Source organism: Diplotaxodon limnothrissa, linkage group LG23 (genome assembly GCF_057381915.1).
Source record: "Diplotaxodon limnothrissa isolate DT_005_m linkage group LG23, D_limnothrissa_male_GT1.1, whole genome shotgun sequence".
Classification (NCBI taxonomy): domain Eukaryota; kingdom Metazoa; phylum Chordata; class Actinopteri; order Cichliformes; family Cichlidae; genus Diplotaxodon; species Diplotaxodon limnothrissa.
In genome coordinates this window covers 21,052,737-21,075,299 of record NC_140617.1, presented here as the reverse complement: position 1 = coordinate 21,075,299, position 22,563 = coordinate 21,052,737, and the positions used below count along the sequence as shown (strand labels likewise).

The following is a 22,563-nucleotide window of genomic DNA, read 5'->3' as shown; positions in this document are numbered from 1 at the left end:
GCCAATCACATTTCAGCAACTGAATTTGTTTAGGCACGTAGACATGGTCAAGAAAACGTGCTGAAGCTCAAATCAGAATGTAGAATAAAGGTGATTTAAGCGATTTTGAATGTGGCATGGTTGTTGATCTGAATATTTTAGAAACTTGGATTTTCCCACACAACCATCTCTCAGGTTTACAGAGAACAATAAAGAGAAAATATCCAGTTCTGTGGGTGAAAATGGCTTGTTGATGTCAGAGGTCAGAGGAGAATGGCCAGACTGCTCCCAATTTATAGCAAGACAACAGTAACTCAAATAACCACTCGTTACTTGTAATTGTGCAGAAGAGCATCTCTGAATGCATGTCAAACTTTGAAGCAGGTAGACTACACCAGGTGTCAGCTGAGGTCCCAGTAGGCACAAGATCATAACAGCTGGACAACAAAAAATTGGAAAAATGTTGTCTGGTCTGATGAGTGTCGAGTTGTGCTGTGACATTCAGATGGTAGAGTCAGAATTTGGTGTGAACATGAAAGCATAGATCAATCCCGCCATCTATCAACAGTTCAGGCTGCTGGTGGTGTGATGCATGGGGGTATTTTCTTCCTTCGAATTATTTTGTTTTTATTTTCTTTAGTACCAACTGAGCATTGGTTATAAACCAAGTTTCAAAATTCAAAGCTTAGGTTTGTTTAGAAGATGCTTCCTTTGAAGTTACAGCTTTGTAGAAAAGTATTAAGTGGATATATATAACTTTACATCAGGGCTTTTATCTAACAGAAACCTCTTATAGAGGCTCCAAAAGGCCTCCAAAAAGTAAAACATCCCCAGTCTACACATAACCCTAAAAGGCCTTGAATAAAACTGTTCAGGGGAAAGATAGCATCAAAGAGCAGGTGCAAGTAGAAGAACAGCCCTTATAAGACATTGGATGAAGTTAAAATTAGCCTTTAGATGGGCAGAGCCTTAACCCCAAAAAGAGGCTTTTGCTGGTTCTTGAGGAAAACTAGACCATCAGTGCAGATCTCTTAATGACACGAAGAAAGGCGACTTCTACATGACATTTCTACTTTCTTCAAGGCTACTACATGTACATCTTTTCAGAAAACTTCTAAACAGATGCGGAGAAAACAAAAAAATGAAATAAAAAGGTGAAATCAACTTCCTCACAGACAGACCCCAATCAGTGAGGGTGGGAAAACAAGTCTCCCCCTCCATCTCACTCAGCACTGGAGTGCCTCAGGGCAGTGTTTTAAGCCCCCTGCTGTACTCACTGTACACTTATGACTGTGTAACCACATCCGACACCACCTCCATTGTCAAGTTTGCTGACGACACTGCTGTTGTGGGCCTGATCTCTGACAACATCGAGACGGCCTACCTGGAGGAGATTAGGAACCTGGAGACCTGGTGCCAGGAGAATAACCTCCTCCTAAACATCAGCAAGACTAAGGAGCTGATCGTGGACTTCACTACAAAGCAGGCGAGGAATTACAAACCCCTCATCATCAGTGGCACGCCAGTGGAGAGAGTGGACAGTTTCCGATACCTGGGTGTCCACATCACTCAGGACCTGTCATGGTCCTGTCACATCAACACCCTGGTTAAGAAAGCCCGTCAGCGTCTCTTCTTCCTCAGAAGACTTAGAGACTTCCATCTGCCACTGAAGGTGCTCAAGAACTTCTACTCCTGCACCATCGAGAGCGTCCTGACGGCAAACATCTGCACCTGGTTTGGGAACAGCACCAAGCAGGACAGACGAGATCTGCAAAGGGTGGTGCGCTCGGCAGAACGCATCATTCAATCAGAGCTCCCTGACCTGCTGTCCATCTACACCAAGTGGTGCAAGTCCAAAGCCAGGAAGATTATGATGGACCTCTCCCATCCCAACAATGGACTCTTCTCACTGTTGAGGTCTGGGAAGCGCTTCCGCTCCCTTAAGGCCAAAACAGAGAGAATGAGGAGGAGCTTCTTCCCCCAGGCTATTCGGGCCCTGAACCAGGTGTAGGACTGGACTCTCCCAAACACGTCACTATAAGACTGGACTCTCACACTCGTCACCACACGCACCACCACACATTTCCTATAATCCTATAATTCCTATAATTTATAATCCTTATCTTTATAATCTCTTCTGCTATTTGCACATTCTTTACTGTAAATTCCTAAGTTAATTTGTAAATTTTGTAGTAACCTGTAAATTGTAAATATTGTAAAACTTTTCTCCTGTCATTTAATGGTCGGGCATTGTACAGCTACAAGCATTTCACCCCCATGTCATACTGTGTATGGTTGTGTGTGTGTGACAAATAAAATTTGAATTTGAATTTGAAATAGAGTCTAAAAGGGAGGCCTGTCCAGGCTTCTTCTTTAAAAGAAGATCTTCAGAAGTTTGTTTTTGTTCTTTATATGTAGTCTTTATGTATAGTCTATGCTGAGCTTAAAAACCACTCCAAGTTCTAGACATTGAAATGAAACTTCCTGAGGCCTTAGGTAGAGGCTTTAATGCTCACGTCTGTTCCCCAGCTGTCGGTGAAAACCTTCTGTAGAATCATCATTAGTGCCGCTGAGGGCTCAGATAAAGGGGTGATGCTGCAGCAGCTGCCCGAGTTTGAAACTGTACACCCTGACCTGCAGGTTTGACTCCCGTCTTCCCTCCAATGATGACATGGCACCTCAATGTTAATCTGCCAAACCTGCCATCTGACATTTAGCACACGACAGTGGCAGTGAGGTGCTAAGCCAATATTTACGCGGTTGGTCTTCCTCTTCCCCCAAAGTCTTTATTAGATTTAATGTGTGATTTGTTTTGTTTTTGCAAAGTTTAAGCTCAATTTAAGGGTGAATTTGTCTATATTTTATCCAATTTTCTCAAGAAAAATTCAAGAATCTTGAATCTTAAGATATATAAAAAATAATAAACAACCAGAAATCATAAAACCCTGCCATTAAAAAATACAGGCTGTTGAAGTTTGTGAATATAAAACTGAACTTTGCTGGAAATCTTTTTATAAATGCTCACAAAAGGAAGATTTAAACCTGAAAAAGAATGAAGAGCTGAGGTTATGAAGTTAAAACAGTTTCTCCATATAAAATGTGAATATTTGAGGGGCAGGAGAGGTTGATGTGGAGGAAGGAGGAGGCGGGAAAACATGGAATTGTCCGTTTTCTAGAAACAGTCCATGTTTGCGAGCAGGAGCAAATGCTGGTGATGACGTTATCTGCATGCACGTGTCCTTGGCTGGCAGGATATAAAAATCAGTCGGCTGGTCAAAGCGACAGAAGAGGAGAGAGCAACAGCTAAAAACCTCCATCCAGCGGCCGAGTGACGGGAAAACACCAGCAATAAGAGGACGAAGAGGTGCAGAAAAGTGTGGTGAGAATCATCATTTTCTTTAATAACTTTTTATAATGATATTAAAATTAATAAGTGCTTAAAATGCTTGAAAATCACTTATTGTTACATTTTTTAACTTTTACTTTTTAGTTCTTCACAGATGATGAATTTCTAATGATTGACTCAATTCTATTAGACTTGGATCTAAAAAAAAATAAATTAAAACAAATACTGAGTAATATATTTTAAGATAAATTGTGAGAAAAAGACATTTGCTTCATCTCAGAACTGACAACAAGGATTTGGCATCAACAAAATATAAACTTAATGTAACTTTGCATAAGTTTATATAAAGTCAATGGTAATGTGTTGTTTAACCCAATATAATGTATTTTGCTAAAGAGATTACAGGTACTTTCATGCCCTTTATTATGATTTTTTTTTATGTACATGGGATGTATTTATTTATTTGATCAATTTCACAGTGATATCTGTTTTGTATACCTACTCTGTAAGTCACATTATGGTTATATATGTAGTGTTAATGTAACATAAATTAAATAAAAATATGTCAAATCAAAAATGAAACAAAAAAATGTATACATGAGGGTTTTTTTAACATTCTGTCTGTGCTTTTCTCTGATTGGTCAACAGGAGGATGTGTCCTATGTGGCTTTTGGTGGCATTAGTGGTAGTGGGCGGGGCCAGAGAAGTAGTCAGCCAGTGCTGGGAGCATCCGAGCTGCCAGGAGCTCAGCTCTGAGAGCAACATGATGGTAAACGCACAAACACACTGTTCACTCAGACCTGATTTAATGGGAGGTTCTTCTTTTTTTTTACCCAGAAGCTCACGTTTTCTTCTCTTTCTCTCCTGCAGGAGTGCATCCAGCTCTGTCACTCTGACCTCACCGCCGAGACCCCTGTCATCCCCGGCAACGCCCACCTCCAGCCCGCTGTCCCATCAGACGCCTCCTCACTTTCTTCTCAGGCCAAGCGCTCCTACTCAATGGAGCACTTCCGCTGGGGGAAGCCCGTTGGCCGAAAACGCCGCCCCGTCAAAGTGTACACCTCCAACGGCGTGGCGGAGGAGTCTGCTGAAGTTTTCCCCGAAGAGATGAGGAGACGAGAGCTTACCAATCAGCTGCTGGCAGAGGAAGGAGAGAAGGCTCAGGAGATGGTCGAGGAGGCGGAGGAGGAGCAGCAGCTCCTGAACGGGGTGCAGGAGAAGAAAGACGGCTCGTATAAGATGAAGCACTTCCGCTGGAGCGGCCCGCCAACCAGCAAACGCTACGGTGGCTTCATGAAGAGCTGGGACGAGCACAGCCAGAGGCCACTGCTGACGCTCTTCAAGAACGTCATCAACAAAGAAGGACAGCAGCAGAAGTGAGACCAGACGAGAAGAGGATGAGGCAGTGGAGAGAGGAGTGACAGGAGGAGGAAACGTTTTCCAAGGCAATTAGACACCAAAGAGTTCCCATTAACAGAGTGACCAATAAAAAAGCTCTGAAACTGCCATCTGTTACATGATCCTGATTGAGTGATGGAGAGGGGAAGAGTCTGAGAAAGATGTTTTGATATGTATTGATATATGTAAATAACTTTAATTATTAAATGAGTTATAAAAAGTTATTTGCAAGCAAAACAAGATACATCTTTTCTCTACACAAATGCACGAATCCAGAACACATGCACATCTACACCAGACACCTGCTACCTGTGATCCACATCCACAATAACAAACTTCACTTTGAGTTCCTCAAAGAAGGAGTAACAACAGCGATAAATCTTAATAGAAGTCAGTTGCTGAAATAGGTGAAAATGCTCTACGTGAAAAGTCTTTACATGTCAGTCTTGAAAAGGAGGAGTGTCCATCAAGCAGAATAAAGTGAGCTCATAAAATAAGCAGGAACTTACAATGGTGGCACTAACCCTTTATGATCAGTGGGATTTTTTTCCCCCAAAATAACAAAATCAATTAAACATTTTTAAGCAATATATTGTAAAAAATAAAAATGCCAGAGCAAATATGTAGCAGCTTTAGACCTGTGAGACACTGGCAACCTGTACAGGGTATACCCCAGCTCGCCCTATGGTAACTGCATTTTCTGTCAATTACTACATGGTTTAAGCTCTAAAGGGCTAATAAGAAGAAGAAGAAGAAGAAGAAGAAGAAGAAGGAGAAGAAGGAGAAGAAGAAGAAGGAGAAGAAGAAGAAGAAGACTAGGTAAGAAAGAAAGTGAAATCATAAAAAGACAAAAGGTTGCTAAGAAAAAATCCACATTAAACAAAACTCCTAAACTAATACGTAATGACCAATATAAAGTATTGGGCCAGAAAAAAGTAAAGAAAAGGTAAGTGCTAAAAAAAAGAGCATGTAGCGTCATGGAAGAAATACGAATCACTGAACTAATCTAAAAAAAAAAACAACAGCTATTGTCCTCAGAACAACCTGTACGTACATTTTTAGGTAAAGTATAACATTTATAACTACATAAACAAGTCTATGACTCAATACTGCTACAGTAGAAGCCTTGGTTCACAGAAAAAAACAAATCAATTGTGTGTGAACCTTCAAAATAAGGCAGGGCTGCACAAATGAAAATGAAAACAAACTGTTGCTTGTCACAGCGAGAGGTCTGCTGTGTGTGAATAAGATGAGACGATAAAATTAACATGTACTATTTATTTAGTGCAGCATCATTTAACCATTAACAATACTTGTGTACAGATGCACCTCATGACTGGAGGATCAAACAGAAGGGCAGACTGGGAAATATGAAGTCAAACACTGAGTCAGTCCATTTCTAATACAAAAAGATCAAATCTGACAGCTATAAAGGAAACAGCCACACTAAATCACTAAAATGTAAAACTCTTTCCCTCACAGCCACTGATTCGTTTCTTTACCAAACAAAGTGCTTCAACATCATCACGAGGTTGCTGCTGAATGTCTTTAATAGACACAGAGGTCAGGAAACTTCATCTCATAGACCGGAGTCGATCGAGGTGCCGAATGTCCAGAGGGAGAAGGAGGAGGACGTATGATGAGTTCAAAGACCTGATTGAGTTTGGACTGAAGCAACGATGTCTGGAGAGACAAATAAAGGCATTATTTTAAAAAACAGTTTTTAATCACATCAAGACAGATCATTTCATCTAGATGAAAATTTTTTTAACAACTTTACTAAACTAAAGTGAGCTCTTATTGGCTGAGAATCACATCGATGGCGTGGGTGTGGTGCTTTCAGCTGCTTTGTTAGAGTACAATAAGCTGCTCACCCTGGCTCCACACTGGGCAGCAATTTCCTCAAAGGGAGCTGTCTGAAACCTCTCCACCACCTCCATCCGCTTCCTCCTCTCCTCTTCCTCGACCACGCCTCTGTCCTCTGACAGAAAGAAAAACCAGATCAAAGACAGATCTTCTTTGTTGACGCTAACCCAGTGCTTCACTTTGAATTTCACTGTTAACAGTTTCACTTACGTGGCTTAAATTAAATGGGGGTTTTTTTATTGTTAAAATTCTAATTTTAATGAAAATAAAATTATACAAATAAGTCATTGTCACTATACGCTGAAGGGGACAATTTGAAGAATATTTCCTAGATGTTCACAAGTAAATCATGTGAAACTATTGATTTGAAATCGATGGCCTACCGATGGCGTTCTTCAGCGTCTCAAAGGTGATGTGCTCAGTCTGAGGTTTCTGCACACAGAGATATGATCAGACACAAAAAAAAGCGATGGACAAAAGGACAGGTACATTCAGCAGATGGGTACCTGTGGTGTATCAGGACAGAACGGAAGGTCCATGTCCACCTGCAGAGAGATGGCGTCTCCAATGCTCTTCCTCTTAGACAGACGATCCTCTTCTACAATAAAACAGTAATTCAGTCTGAATGCTATGAGACTGGTGCCTCTATCAGTGCACTCATACTGCTGCTAAAGTGGACCCTCAAACCCACTGCTATTAAATATTTACCTGCAGTTTTTGAGAAACATTACCATCAGCTTCTCAACAAAGCTTTCGATCGTTTGTTCTTATTTACAGTCCATACTGGGATCTTGAACAATCATTGTTAAGTACTGCGTAACTACTATTTTTCAAGACAGTTCTACTTAAACTTTACCTACTTGCTTTTACTTTCTACTTACTTTTATATATTATTACACTGAGTATGGTATATACTAGTTACTACCAAACACAAAGTCTAAATTACATAAAATGACATAAATAAAAACCCCGTGTGAAGCTTTGGGTCTTTGATAAATTGATTTAATATTAAGGGTGTGTTTGAGTTAGGGTGACCATATTTTGATTTCCAAAAAAGAGGACACTTGGCCCAGTCATGAAGAATTTTAATAATACTGTTTGTTTAAAGTATTTTTTAACATATTTAAAAGATGCCTTCTCTGTTAATAAATGTTGAAATCAAAAATGTTTTATAGGCTTTTACAAGTCAACAAGCGCAAAAGAAAATAACTTAAAAACCTCTGGAATTAAATAATGTTACAGAAATAATGCCTCATCTGTATAAGAAAAATTACCAGTGAGGTACCAGTAAGGTATTGTGCAGTGGTTTCTGCTGTCTCATTTGACGTTTCTAACTTCAATTAATTTTGTTTGCACGCCACCATTCTTCCAGTCGAAGTATGATTGGGAATATTTTCTCTGTTCCTTGGTTACTTAAGTCTGAGAAAGAGCTTCAAGAGTGACTTCCACTGAATCCAGCACTATCACACCATTGACAATAGCTGGCGGGCACTGCTGAACTTTTTAGCTGTGTTAAAGTCTGGAAATGCTTTTTTTTTTTTTTTAAGCAACACACTAGTGCAATCCATGGATCTGTAACTATTGTGATGCTTCATAGTATGAAATGCCAGTGCACCTTCTGCTGCAGATACAACAGCATCCTCATTTTTCCCAGGTGTAACAAAGAACTCCATCAACTTACTAGATGAATTTTCGCCTCGCACAGCCTTTTTATGTTTTTCTGTGTCCATGTAAGCAACAAGATCTCCGTCACCTTTGTTAGACACACAAACGTAAGTGCCAGCTCTGCACACAGTGCACTACGCCTCCCATTTATGATACGAGGGAAATTTCTTTTGCAGTTTGTCTGAAAAGATGCACTTGCACTTTGGCATCTTTTGGCATCTTTTCAACACGCCGCTCTGCACTCTGTCCCGTCTGTGAGCACGGAACAACCACTTACAACACAGCAGTTCAAGGATGACGTTGCACATATGGGTCCTCTATAGGCCTATAGGAAAACCCAGACATTTTCATCCATCTTGAAAATCCCCCCGGATGCCCCGAACAGAACGTGAAAAGTTCACATGTCTGGGGAAAAGAGGATGGTTGGTCACCCTAGTTTGAGTACCTGTTAACTGAGGTGTGTACGGTGTGTTGAAGCGTTCACAGTGTGCGCTGTAGCTGCTTCCTGCCAGGGCCTCGCAGATCTTTGATTGGATGAACAGCAAAGCTTCATCCACCTTCAGCTCACCTTCTGGGAGTCTGATACACACACACAAAGTTATAACACCAAGACTTTAAAAATCCTGGTGCTAGACAAACAAAGCTGAGGTACAACCAAGCTAAACAATTGAATCTGTATAAATGTACATTGGACAGAAGAACTGGGCCACCTGCACACTACACCTACAGGAGCCGCTTGACAACAGAAACCTGTGCTATGAAGCCCTTGGTGTACACTTTTGTGGTGATGCTAATGCTAGGAGCCCTGCAGTTACTGAGTGAGCAGAGTGACGTTTACATACTGTTTGCCTCAGCACTTGGCAACCCCACGGCTTGCAGCGGATCAGAGAATATGTAGGAGGAACAGTTGCCACAGTCGTGAGCTGACTAGTTGCATGATTGATTGGATTGATTTTGTCTATACTGCGAGTTACCAGAATCAACCATAACAAGTATATTATTAAGAATATTGAGAACAATATAAGGTCAGCATGGTACTGTTTAATAGTTGATGTTTTTATGCTTTTTCTACTAGAGTTTCAACACTTTAGTAAAGTGTAATTACATAACTCAATAACATAAAATACTATATTTTATTTGTTTTTTAACTTTAAAATGGGGCTAACCTGGCAATATTTATTCTGCTTTTCGATTATGTAAATATGTGGGTGTCTGGTTGAATTTCTACTCTTATTTCTAACTAAAGTTTTAAATTTTATAATGTTTTAATACAATCAATTAGTGCGCCTCTCGCTCTACCTGGGTTTGTCACAAAACATGACTTCGGGCAGCAGGTGAGGAGCATCCTTCTGTCGACTTTCTATCACCTGAAGATCCAAAACAAACACACAGTCTGTGATGTTGTGCTAACAAACACCTTTGTTTCTCATGTTCTCTCTCACACACACACACACACACACACACACACACACACTTACACCGACTTCACCTGAGTGATGTGCTGGTGGAGTGTTGGAGGCGGGCCAAGTTGTGACAGCAGGTTGAGGAAGGCGGCGCAGAGGGCGTGGATCCCACAGCGATTAAACACTGACAAACACTCCTGATTGGAAAGAGTCATCTCCTGTGCAGCCAATCACAGGAAAGTTAAAGGGAGAGGAAGAAGCAATGTGCTATTTTATTTATTGTTTATTGTAAACACCACACACTGCAACATTAATAAACTAAGCTTTGCCCCTACACGGGCCTTTAAATCATATCACAGAGGTTCTGCCTACCTGCAGAGCCAGGATCAGTCGAATTAGATCCACCACAACCTCCTCATTGGCCAGTTCCACACTTAGAACAGCCAATAGGGTGAAGAGGGCTTGGTAGTGGCTGCGTCCACTGTTCTCCTCCCTAGAGGCCAGGTAGACGTGTCTGTAGAGACGCTGAGCATGCTGCATGAACACAAACACATCATGCTGAAATGTGCAAATATCATGATGTACACTTAAGACCACCCGTTTTATCCCTGCCTTTAAAAGCCATCTGATCAAATCTTGGTGTAAATCTCTGAAATAAATTCTTCCAACCTCGAACCTCCGAACTAGTGACATCATTCGTGGTGTCTCTGATGATGTGAGCTTACCTTCCTCATGAACAGGTTGTCCTGTCGAGAGCATCTGTCCTCTTTCATTTCCAAGGATGAGACATCAAATGCCACACTGTAGACACATAACCAATAACTTATCGATCCTCAACAGGTCAGTTAACGCCTTTAGACAAATGCTATTTTTCAGTTTTCTGCTATAATAAATCCACAATGGTAGGATCAAAATGAACAGCCATGCGGGCTCTATGGATGAGGGAACCATAGGAGCACTTTAAATAAAATGCATCTGGCCATGACTTTAATTTTGAATTTAAGGTAGAGACTGAACAACAGTCTTATAAGGCAGATTCACAGATTCTTTCAAGCCTGTTGTAAAAATGTGTGTAAAGCAGTATCTTTGTTTAAATAATCTGAAACGCCTCCAACCTTTTTAGAATGACCAACAATGCTATGTGATCCTCCTTTAAAATGATTAATGCAGATCATCTTTTAATGAGAGAAAAGTGGAAGTATTTACATTATGTTCATCACAAGCTAAAGACAATCAGCAGGTCTGCAGTGACATCCCCCTGCCACAGGGTGGAGCTCTTTACAACTCATTATTCTCCACATGGGTCATTAGTCTCTGGTAGTAGTGGTGTTGTCTCTGTGGAAGTGTGACCTGGCTGTGGTGAGCCGGGAGGCGTTGTGGCGTCTGTCAATGAGCGAGGTGAGGATGGACAGAACAAGCAGGCGGATCTCCGGATCCTCCATCAGCGTGAAGGACAGCAGAGGCTCCAGGAAAGACGAGGGCAGCGCCGTCAGCAGGTTGCTACTTTCGTAATGCTCTGACACCTGAGGCACAGAGGAGGGACAGCGAGCATGTCAGACTGACAGGAAAATGTTATTTAAGCTTGCATGAATACAGCTTCAAAGATTACAAAGATGAGCCTCAAGTGCTGTAAATTCTGATTTATTTGAACCATACGTTATTCATCTTGATGCATGCTCAATCATCCAGGTAAGTAAATCTCCAAAAGTTGATTCTGTTCATCTGGACGTAGCGTTTTGTGGGAGGACCACTCTCAGCATCGACCAAGTGTGTTTGCTTTTGGAACTGTGTCTTCATTCCACCTACTTCACATACAAGGGTCAGTTCCACAGGCAGAAACATGGGTGTGCCATGGGCTCCCCAGTTTCACCTATCATGGCCAATTTGTACATGGAAGAAGTGGAAAAGAGGGCTTTGCGATCCTACCCTGGAACACCACCAAGCCATTGGTTCAGATATGTGGATGACACCTGGGTGAAAATCAAATCTCACCATCCCCACAGACACAGTGTCCAGGGAGGCAGAAGAACAGCACATCAAGAAGGCCCTGAGTAAATGTGGTTATCCCATCTGGACTTTTGTCAAAGCTGGGAAGGCGCCAAAAGAAAGCTCCAGCCGATCTAGGAGAGAAGGACAACCGCTGCCTAAGCGAAAACATGTAGTGATCCCATAAGTGTCAGGAGTATCAGAACAGCTGAGACGCATTTTTTCTAAACACCGGGTGTCTGTGGCTTTTAAACCCCAAAACACGCTGTGCTAAAAATTGGTCCATCCCAAGGATCGAGTCCCTGACACAAACAGAGTAACATAGTGCACGCTGTTAAGTGCCAGGAGGATTGCCAGGATTTATACATCAGGGAAACCAAACAACCTCTGGCGAAGCGGATGGCACAACACAGAAGAGCTACCTTGTCAGGCCAGGACTCTGCAGTCTGTTCACACCTACAGGCCAGTGGACACTCTTTCAATGATGAGGATGTACACATCCTGGACAGGGAGGAACGCTGGTTTGAGTGCGGAGTCAAGGAGGCCATTTACGTGAAAAGGGAAAGACCATCTCTGAATCGAGGAGGGGGCCTAAGGGTACATCTGTCACCATCTTACAATGCTGTGATTGTAGCCATTCCCCAACTCTCTGTGAATGGTACTCATGGCCATTGATCAGTGGGTTTTGGTCAGTGGTCAATTGATCAATGGTCATGAGAATTTGCATAGTTAAGATTAAGGAACTGACCTTCCAGCCCATTGTTCCTTCAGTGGGCTGGTTTCAGTCATTATGCAAATGTACTGTTTATAAGATTAGAGAAACCTGCAGTCAGCTGAGACTGAAGAAGTCACTTGGATGAGTGACGAAACGTTTCTCCCACAAAACACTACGTCCAGATGAACAGAATCAACTGTTGGAGACATACGTTATTCAGCTTTATTCAGTCATACGACTTTAATCAGCGAGTGTAGAATCAACTGCTGTTTATCTGATAAACCAATAAACAAAACACCATTTCATTTTGATTATCTCAAAATCCACTGTAAATTTGCACTTCACCGACTCTCCAGGTTTTCCTTTATCATTTTAACTGTGTGCTTTCAAAAGGTAAGAGCAGAGCTGGAGGGTTTTAAAGAGACCTCACCTGTAGGAGAGACTTCAGCAGCATCACCTGTATCATCCTGCTGCCTTCAAACCTGAGTCAAGAATATTATTTCACAAAATTAAGGTGTTTTACAAGTATTTTGTCAAATACTAGGTGAGTACAGTGTTAACTACAAGCAATAGAGAGCACAGAAAGTTAATGTGAATGGTACCCGGAGTTGGGTGAACCCAAGGCTGGGTAGATACCAGGAACAGGAATCTTCCCCATGATGAACAGCATGACCTCTGACCTCTGGTAAATAGGCAGTGTGTTGGCAAAGGATCCTGAAATGTCATGAGGTAACATCAGCTCAAATGAAGTAAATAAAATGAAAAGTACAAAGAAAAGTTTGTCACCTTTAATGCAAAAAAGTGCTAAAATACCACCATGAACACACCAATAGTTTTAATGACGGCGTCCTGCAGTTTTTTCTCTTCAATCGAGCTGGTTTTATGTTTACCACCATTGTCATAGTAACCAGTCAGCTGGTAGTCCACGCTCTGCCTGAGCTGTCGCAGTAACGTGTTGAACACCTCCAACACTGTGGGACCTGCAGAGTACAGTATAAGTAACATTAAGCATTTCTGTGTATATATAAACAGATGTGTGTGTGAGCTGGAGGCTCACCGACAGATCCAGTCGCTTCTATAACGGCTGCTTCAGACAGGACCTCCACAATCCCAGCTCTGACTGAAGCTGGACTCCTGCTGTTGGCATCCAGGTGACCCAACAGCTGCTGGATGACCAGATGGGAGTGCTGGGACTGACCAAGAGTTCAATTCAGTTACAGAATAACAGGTGGAGTGACACGTAATATAGCCAGTACAGCTGGGGACAGTTAAGTGCTTTAGAGGTAAATGTAGGATGAGTAAAAGGAATGTACCATTAGCAGTGTTTATTATTATTTATTTCCCACATTTTGTACTTAAAATAATAATTATTAGTTCAACTATGTTGAAAATACATTTAAATTAACTTTCAGTTACTCTACAGTAAGATTAAGATTAAGTAAGTGTGCTTAAATGCTTAAACAAATGCATTTTGTTAAGTTAATCTTAGGTTAAACTTGTTATTCTTATTTTTCAATACTTAAACTATAATATTAAATACTACAATACTTTCTAATAATTAAGAAAGAAATTAACATAATTAAGTTGACATTATTGTTACATAAATATAACAGCAGTTAAATTTTATTTAAAATTATGTTATCATACATTTACAAAACTAAACTGAATAAAGTAATTATGTTTAAGCTAAAGCACGTCCTAAAGTACTCAAATTAAGTACACACAGTTAAAATAAGTAAGTTCATTCTTTCTACAGATACATATTTAAATTTACAGTCAAAGAGTATTTCCTTTAAGTTCCTTTGAAGGGCATTTAAATATATGTTACTTTCAAGCTGAGGTAATTTAAATGTATTAATTTAACTTGCTGTATGAAATGACAACTATTACTATAGTGCAGTATATACAGGATTATCAGTGTAATAACAAACCTGAATAGAGTACATGATGATCTGAAAACACTGAACAGCAAACCCTCGTCCCTGCCAAAGACTGTGACTGTCCAGGTGCCTGAAAGACAGTCCAGCAATCTGTATGTAATGATTTATTATTATAGCATATCATATATACTAGAAACTAAATAAATACTGCTGCTACTACTGATTTTGACCTCTATTAGTACAGCTACTCAGAATAAACAATAAACAGAGGTTGAGCATGAAGGTATGTGCAAGATAAATAAGCATCATTTTGAACTTCAAAGAGTCCAACAGTATTATATATGAATATGTGTAAATATCAGCAGATAGAGTCGAAGGAAGTTAGATACTTTCTTTCTATCTATTTTGATTGAGTGTTTGATGTTTTGACTCCATACTTCAAAGAAATTATTAAATCTTTGTTAATCTGTTTCTGTGTACTTAATATAAAGCACTCTGCTTTCGTAAGGAGTAATACTACTATTGTGCTATAAATATAGTGTATATCTTACATGAGTACTGGTTTGATAGCGTTGTTAATGTGTCCATAAGCAGCTCGGCACAGCAGCTCCCTGAAACAAACCTCTGTCTGCTCTGCTGGAGATCCGCTGAACAAAGAGGGAAATGCTGAAAACAAGCCACTAACCAAATCTCATACAATATTCTGAGTAATTTAACTGTTTAAATGTACTTTCAGTGACTTTTGGCTTTGTTTTATTTGACCACATGATTTAACAGCACCATAAACAGCATAGCAAACGTATTAAATTTCTTATCAATTTTACAAAATCTCAAAATTAGCTGATGTTTAGAACAGAATGTCACCAGCTGAATGTGGGAACCAACGGCAGTGCTTTTAAATATAATCCTAAACACAGATGTCACTTTATTTATCTAGCAGTAAAACGTGTAGGTGTACGAGAGTGTTAACATTAATACATGTCTATACCTGTCGTTTTGTGAGTGTTGCTGCAGATTGACCAGCAGGGCAGGGACAATCTGCTCCATGTGACGCGGCTCCCAGATGTTCACCTGCAACTCATCATCTACCGTCTTCCTCACCACGCCCTGCAGCCCGCGGATCCCCGACACACGGATCCTAAACACACACAAACTTCATAAGTTTACCCACAAACACACTAAGTACACGTTCATCTCCAGACTCTGGAGCTGAGTTTTGTTTTGATGTTTGTTTTATGTTCATAATTTTGGATTATTCCACAATATTCCTCTTATACAGAGAGAAACGTGCATGAATCATCAATACTATTCAATAATTTGCTGATATAAAAAAAAATTTAACATATGAAAAGGCATAACCTGAGGATGCTTACATATCTAATCAAATGGTTGATTACTAAAATTGTTGATTATTTGTGTTCTGGCACTCACAATTGTATACCCTTCTTAAATAGTGTCTGTGAGTTCGTATCAAGTCAAAGTTAAACCTCAGAACTGACTTGTTTCTGGTGTCAAGGTCTTCGTGATCAGAGTGACACATCTCACTGAAGCGAGACACGAAGAAATCGTAGCTCCGGTGATATGACGGTGTGTCCTCCTCGATGTTTGCAAACTTTACAAACTACGCAACACACAAAATGAGCCTCTTAATCCATCAAAACACACTGAAAAGCAACTACACATGACAAATTTAGAAGCAGAAGTAAAACTGCTCAATTTTGAGTATTAAAAGAAATTTCAAATGTAAATTTTACTTATAGTTTGCCCTTTAATTTGAACTTAGATCTACTTAAAAAACAAATAAATTAATTAAACTTATGGATAATTAATTAACCTTTTAATTGACAGTTCCGAGAAACATTCCTACTGTGATACAACTTCTACTTTGTAAAATTCATTAAGAGATTTTACATTCCTTCATTAGATGAAATGCTTGCAGTTCCTCATAATACATGAAACTTAATGAATGTTAAAAGACTGGTGAATGGTCAAATGAACAAATAACCATTAACAAATTAACATCACTACTGCAGCTTGTGATTAGTAAATGTTTCCTTTACTGCAAACCCATGAACACTTTACCAAGATCTCAAAGCTTTTAAATGCTGTCCACTGTTGCAGGGTGTTACATACAGAGTTGGTGGCGAGTATGTGGAGGTGTGGTTTGTCAGCCTCCAGCAGTAGACGCAGTGTGCTGAGAAAACTCTCCACCAGCAGGTTGATGCTCTGACAGTGACATGCAAGCAACAGCTGCTCCATCGCCTCCATCGCTATGCACACATACCTGAGAGGGGCGGGAAAAAAAATCCCATTGCTGTTAAACATGTGTGTCATATTTTAAACCCCTGAGATCAGTCACTCCTCTAGAGATGGTGGGCTGATTTCAGAGAAGTGTGAAGCTTGTAATACTTAAAAGATCTTAAATACTTAAAAGACCTGAACTGCTGATTGCTTTACAGGGATACTCTAGATCCTGACTTCTGAATGTCTTTTTTCAATGATTTTTAAGTAGAATTTTATTCATTTAAGCTGCCAGTTAGCATAATGATTTTAAGGCCATCTGTGTGGGCTTTAGTGTGTTTGTGTGTACTGACCCGTAGCGGTGGCGGTTCAGCTCTCTGGTCAGACGCTCTGACAGGTACGCAGCAATGCGGTCGAGCTTCTCCGGAGCAGACAGAGCGAAGAAGGTCAACTTCTCCATGTTGGCTTTCACCAGCCCTTCCTGATCGCACACACACAAATACACACAGAGATGTTGTTACTGTGTAGCTTATTGAAACTTCATGAATATGTGAAATAAAGATGACATTTTTGGATTTTGATTACATTTGATACTGAAGCACTAAAATAAATGTAAAGACTGTGCGGTGTAGATGTACAGGTGTTTACCTCAGGGTCTTCTGGGAAAATGTTGTCGACCAGCCGCTTGTAGCGTGGCCGAAGGGCCCAGCAGCAACCACACAGCCCTGAACACAGAGACACGTTTCAATTTCCCCCTTCAGTTACAATGTATTTGAAACAAAGTCTGAAACACAGCAGGCTTCAGAGAAACATTTCCATATTTAAAATGTCCTCTAATAATTTTAATAAATTAAAATGTTGATCTCTGATTTAAAATAGTCACAATTTTTAGGAGTTATTAAGGAATGGACTTTTTTTAGGAATTCTGAAATTGAGAATTTTTTCTTTTCCATTGTTTTTGATAGTTAATAATAATAACATTCAGCCTCTGTTGGAGCTAGAAAACTGTGGAGTAATTTTTGTAATTTCATTAGTTTGTAAATATATAATATACTAAATACAGAAAGACACAAAAACTCTTTAAAATGTTATAAAGCAGGTTGAATTATAATAAAAACCTGTTTTCAGTAGTGAGTTTTTAAAAAATGTTTGTAACAGCCTAAAGTGGGCAGTCGAGTTTATGGATTGTACTGGACGTTTATAGATTTTCTTTGATTTTCATCTCTCTCCATGTTCGGCGTCACGGCTTTTGGGGGATTAAAGGAGACAAGAGATCTGCCACTGGTCAGCTGCCAGCACAACACACAAACGCTCGTCTTCCTGACTTTACGAGGCCCCTGAATGACACACTGAACATAAACCTGATTCAAACCTGAATCTGTAAACCACACTGTCCTAAAGTGAAGACTCTGCAAAAAGATGTGGTTCTCACAACAACAGGCCTACGAGTGCACGCACACACCACACACACACACACAATGCAGCAGTGAGAACACATCTTAATCCTGCAGTGGTTTGTTATGTAATGTGTTTATATTGTTTGTGTTTTTTAGTTAGCAGAGCTTAAAGAATCCGCACTGTCACTGCGAGCATGCTGTTCTGTCTCAAAAACCAGGATAGGTGGCATGCTTGGACCTTCAGACCCTGCAGAACCAGCAGATCATACTTTTCTGAGAGCTTTTTCATGAGTTGGTTTTAAATTGTATTTTTTTTACTGTTTATTTTGTTGTTCAGATGAATTATTAGTTACAATATATGATATGATAAATCCCATGAGAGTGGTATGTTTGGTTTTTATTTGTTTTGTTAATAAGAATAATAAGAATAATGGTCATTGTCAGATCATTGAGAGATGATTACGGATCCTCACATAATTAAGTAAAGTAACAAAGACTCTTTTCTTGAACTATTTGATATTATAAACACAAATATATTTTAGGCTTCAGTAAATTAAACACTACAGCCAGCAAAACCTGACTGATAAATTGACAAACAGTTGACGTATTAGGGATAATTAAATAAAAGAAACACACACACAATTAAAATGAACCAAATTTTAATGACTCAAATCAGTAGTTCATTCATTCAACTTAAAATAAGAAAAAACTCTATCTGCATTGAAGAAAAGGAGTCTACTGGCTTAACATGCTCAGAATTTTGCACTTTGTGATTTGTGAAAATGTCTCTATTTTATTATACAACACAGGGGCCCTGCTGCCGTGTTTCAGGTACATGTATGAAATTTGGTCATACTTCCAACATGTTAAAGACACTCTTCTGAGAGCCATCACCATGGCAATCAAGAAACCTTTAAAAGAAGTGGTAGCTAGTGTATGTTAACACTTTTTCTAAACAGAACTGTTTTAATGACATCGAATACTATTTTAAAAAGTAATTTTTCAAAAATTTGCTCAAATTGGGGTCTCAGTTTGTGAGGGGCGTGTCCAAAAACATCAATCAATACATTAAAGGCTGTGACTCTATCAGGTACTGCTGTGACACTATGTTAACATTATTCACAGCAACACAATGAACAACTAGCGGGCTTTCCTTTAATGTCACACAGTTTTTGTAATAAACATTACGTTTCTGCAACAGCCAATCAGAAATCCGCATGCCTACAGGAAACACTTTAATCCCAGCGTGCCTTGATACGCCCAATTATCACTGCTTGCAGCTGTAATTAATTTTATTATTATTAATGTTATTATTATTGCCTTCATAACATTTGTTTGAAACTGTTAAACTAGAAAAAAACACATCCAGTAAGTTGTCCCTTTAAAATACATTGACATCATGACTAACAGGTAGATTTGAGGAGAGAAGCTGATGCAGAGGTGAACTGTCGCACATCTTTTCAGGACTAAGTGAAGCTTCATTTATGCCTCTGTTTGATCTTTAAATCTATTTCTATTTATTTTGAGATAAGGCTTAATAAATAAAAAGAATTGTTCTTACCGTACATAAGGATGACTCGTTCAGCTCACATCTACACTGTCACATACACCACACACACACACACACACACACTTGTGGTTAATCCTCCACACACATACACACTGATGTGGCCCCGCCTCCTTTCATTCACCGTCAGTTATAAAGCTCGTATCTCGATGGTCAGATTAAGTGTCAGAGGACAATGTTGAAAACGCTTTTGCATGTTAGCTGTTTAACTCCAGATTAAAGATTTAAAATAAAACAAAAAGATGCTGTTTGTTAACGAGTTTGTTAAAATGAAATAAGACAGATTTAACAGTGTAGTATTTATACTCCCACAGGCTCTTAACCCTGAAAGACTTTTCTGTGTGTGTGTGTGTGTGTGTGTGTGTGTGTGTGTGTGTGTGTGTGTGTGTGTGTGTGTGTGTGTGAGTGAGAGAGAGAGATCCGGGCCATGTGCAGCAGCTCAGCGCTCTGTAATCTGCTCTGGATTTATTCATCATTCCAACCGAAAATGAAAAAAATAAATATCAGAAACCTGCAGAACTGAAAACATTCATCTGCTCTGTTTTCACTGCAGAAAGGGAACAAAACTGAAACTGACATTCATTTGTCTTCTTCTCTTATATTATCGCTCACTTTCTGGCTGTTTAATATAATGTTGCTTACATGTTTTAGACTTAATAAGTGAGCCCATGTGGGGGAAAAAGACAGTATTAGAACAGAAAGTATTTGATGTTTTTCTCTTTTGAAAAAGACAATCGGTCTGATGGTAGTTTTATTGGGTTGTGTTGAGATCTAGTGTGATAAAAAAAAATCCACATATATTCAGTAAAAATATGAAAAGATAATTAAGTGTTAGATGCTCATTCAAAATGTCGAAGTCGAGTCGGAGCAGGAGTTGGGCTGATCTTGTATATTATATGATCTAATTTCCAGAACTTTGGACCATGAAAGTAATGCTATCAACAGACTGTTGGTCCACAGTGGGATGTAATTTAAAAGCTCTGTTTATCAACAATAACTTGCACTAAACCTAATATTATATGTTATTCTTGTTAGGCTTGGCTGCATCTATTTATCCCAGTTAAGTCTCCTGCATAAGTCTTAAGTTTTTAGCCAGTTATTCCTCTTTCCTGATTCTATTGAGATCAAAGTTTACACAGTGGACTTCATTTTTTTTATTTAGTTAGACCCAAAACTAAGGACTGAGTGTATAAACACATCAGGAAAGTGTTTACCAAGGTCATGGGGAATATTAATAAGAAAATTAAAGGTACTTCTGCTTTGGCTTCTGTTTTAAGAATTTAAAAGTACACACATCCTTTATCTGTTTGATTCAAAGACGTCTTCCTCACAAACATTGTTGGAGTCGTAATGTGAAGCAGCCAGTGTATTCGCTGTATCCGTTACCTCCGGGTGTCTGGTGGTCCAGCACAGAGCAGCAGTCCTGCAGCAGCCGCCTTGGAGCCTCAGTTACGGCCGGCATGGCAGCCCTCGGCAGCGACATCCCCCTGGGCAAGCTGGGTATGGTCACGCCACGGGGCATACTGGGTAAACTGGGCAGAGTGGGCATACTGGGCATGGTGATTCCTCTGGGTAAAGTGGGAGGGTTGATGCCTCGGGGCAAAGAGTTCAGCAGTGCTGGCATGGTGACCCCCCGTGGCAAGCTGGGGAACCTGGGAAGAGTCCCTGGCATCTCTGGAGAAAAAAGAAGAGGTCCTGAGGAAGAGGAGAGGAGACCTGTGGATGGGGAGAGGTGGAGAAGGGAAATAAGAACACGGATTGAAATGAAAAGCCTGCCTCTTAAAATTCTTCTGAATTTAACCCCTTCAGATCTGCAGCTCTGATACACCAACTTCCTCAGCAGAGCCCAACATGAGGGAACCAATCAAAGTTTGCGTCCCTGAAAATCTTGACCCCAATTATTTTCCATTTATTCCCCACAAACGTTTGGTTTGGTAATTAAGTAAAAAACACAAAGAAAAGAAATTAAAGATGTACTAACTAGTATTTACAGCATTACCTATATATGTATTATATTATAACACATGGGTCAAAAAGTCCTGTTTTTAAACTTATTATTAATAAAAGTCCTGCTTTGATTGAGGATTTCATGATAAATGCTGATTTATTAACTGTACTTTAGCTTCACATTACTGTAGATGAGTGTACAAGAAGTGTTTTCACATGTGAGTTTTACTGAAGATGATGATGAAGACAGCAGTGTAAAATAAAAAGCGATGTCCTACCTGCTCGTCTGCAGCGTCGCTCTCTTGCAGCTGTTTCCCTCCAACACGCTCAACAACTGTTTATGTAACATCTGTTGAGCCCCTGCTCCCCGTCAGGCTCGGTCAATAATCAATGAGAGCGATCGATACCCGGCTCTGCATGCTGGAGCGCCTCTGACATCACAGCGCATCAGGAAGAGGAGGAGGAGAAAGATAAGGAGGAGGAGTTTCCTGAAACCTCCAGCTGTTTGAGGAACTTTAATGACTTCAATCATTTTAAACTTTAAAAAGTGAAACAAACGCCGTTCTTCGATTGCTGTGCAGGGAAGAAAAAACAAGCGCCTCTCACCCTCCTCTTCTTCATCCTTCTTTCAGCCAGGAGAGAAATCCTCTTCCCAGCATGCTGCTGGGCTGTAGGAGTGGCTCCCTCTGGTGTCTGATTAAGATTAATGCAATAAAAGCAGCAATAAAAAAAATCTGAGTGGATGTTTTCCACCAACCTGTCAGGGTGCATTCTGGGTTGTGTAGGAAAATGGTTTACAAGGACTTTTAAACAGAGAGTTTATTATCTGCGTCTTTGATGTCTAAAGCTAATTTCCTCCTTCAGAACAGCTGTACACGAGGTGAGTTTATTTATAACCCCTGTTTAAATTGTATTAAGGCTAATAAATTAGCATTTTATTGTTGGGGTTTTCTCTGTTTTCCTTGTATTACTACTACTATTAATAATAATACATTTTATTTATAGGCGCCTTTCACACTCTCAAGGTCACCTTACAGTAACACGTAAACAATACCATAAAAACATAAGAAAAATGTATATATAGCAAACATGGTAAGATAAAAGACATAAAGAGTCATAAAAGTATAAAAACAAATATAAAAACAAATATAAAAACTGAGCAAGGTAAAAATG

The 22,563-nt window shown here is 39.8% G+C and overlaps 2 protein-coding genes across 2 annotated transcripts; one reads left to right on the top strand and one right to left on the bottom strand.

Annotated features, from left to right (window-relative positions):
- Positions 1 to 43: 43 nt before the first annotated feature.
- LOC146607977 (pro-opiomelanocortin-like) lies at positions 44 to 4,705 on the top strand. Its single transcript, XM_085348523.1, has 3 exons — positions 44 to 57; positions 3,974 to 4,094; positions 4,196 to 4,705. Exons 1-3 carry the CDS (start codon positions 44 to 46, stop codon positions 4,703 to 4,705), a joined length of 645 nt encoding a protein of 214 aa, XP_085204649.1.
- A 1,566-nt stretch (positions 4,706 to 6,271) lies between these two features.
- On the bottom strand, positions 6,272 to 21,115 carry LOC146607976 (protein EFR3 homolog B-like). The gene is made up of 22 exons (XM_085348499.1): positions 20,830 to 21,115; positions 17,128 to 17,204; positions 16,833 to 16,960; positions 16,372 to 16,522; positions 15,738 to 15,859; positions 15,227 to 15,376; positions 14,790 to 14,885; positions 14,290 to 14,368; positions 13,416 to 13,551; positions 13,186 to 13,338; positions 12,961 to 13,072; positions 12,789 to 12,840; positions 11,008 to 11,180; positions 10,383 to 10,458; positions 10,030 to 10,191; positions 9,744 to 9,875; positions 9,554 to 9,621; positions 8,700 to 8,833; positions 7,096 to 7,187; positions 6,973 to 7,021; positions 6,598 to 6,704; positions 6,272 to 6,406 (listed from the first exon to the last, which is right to left on the bottom strand). The coding sequence occupies exons 1-22, from the start codon at positions 21,113 to 21,115 to the stop codon at positions 6,272 to 6,274; spliced, it is 2,670 nt and encodes an 889-aa protein (XP_085204625.1).
- Positions 21,116 to 22,563: the final 1,448 nt, after the last annotated feature.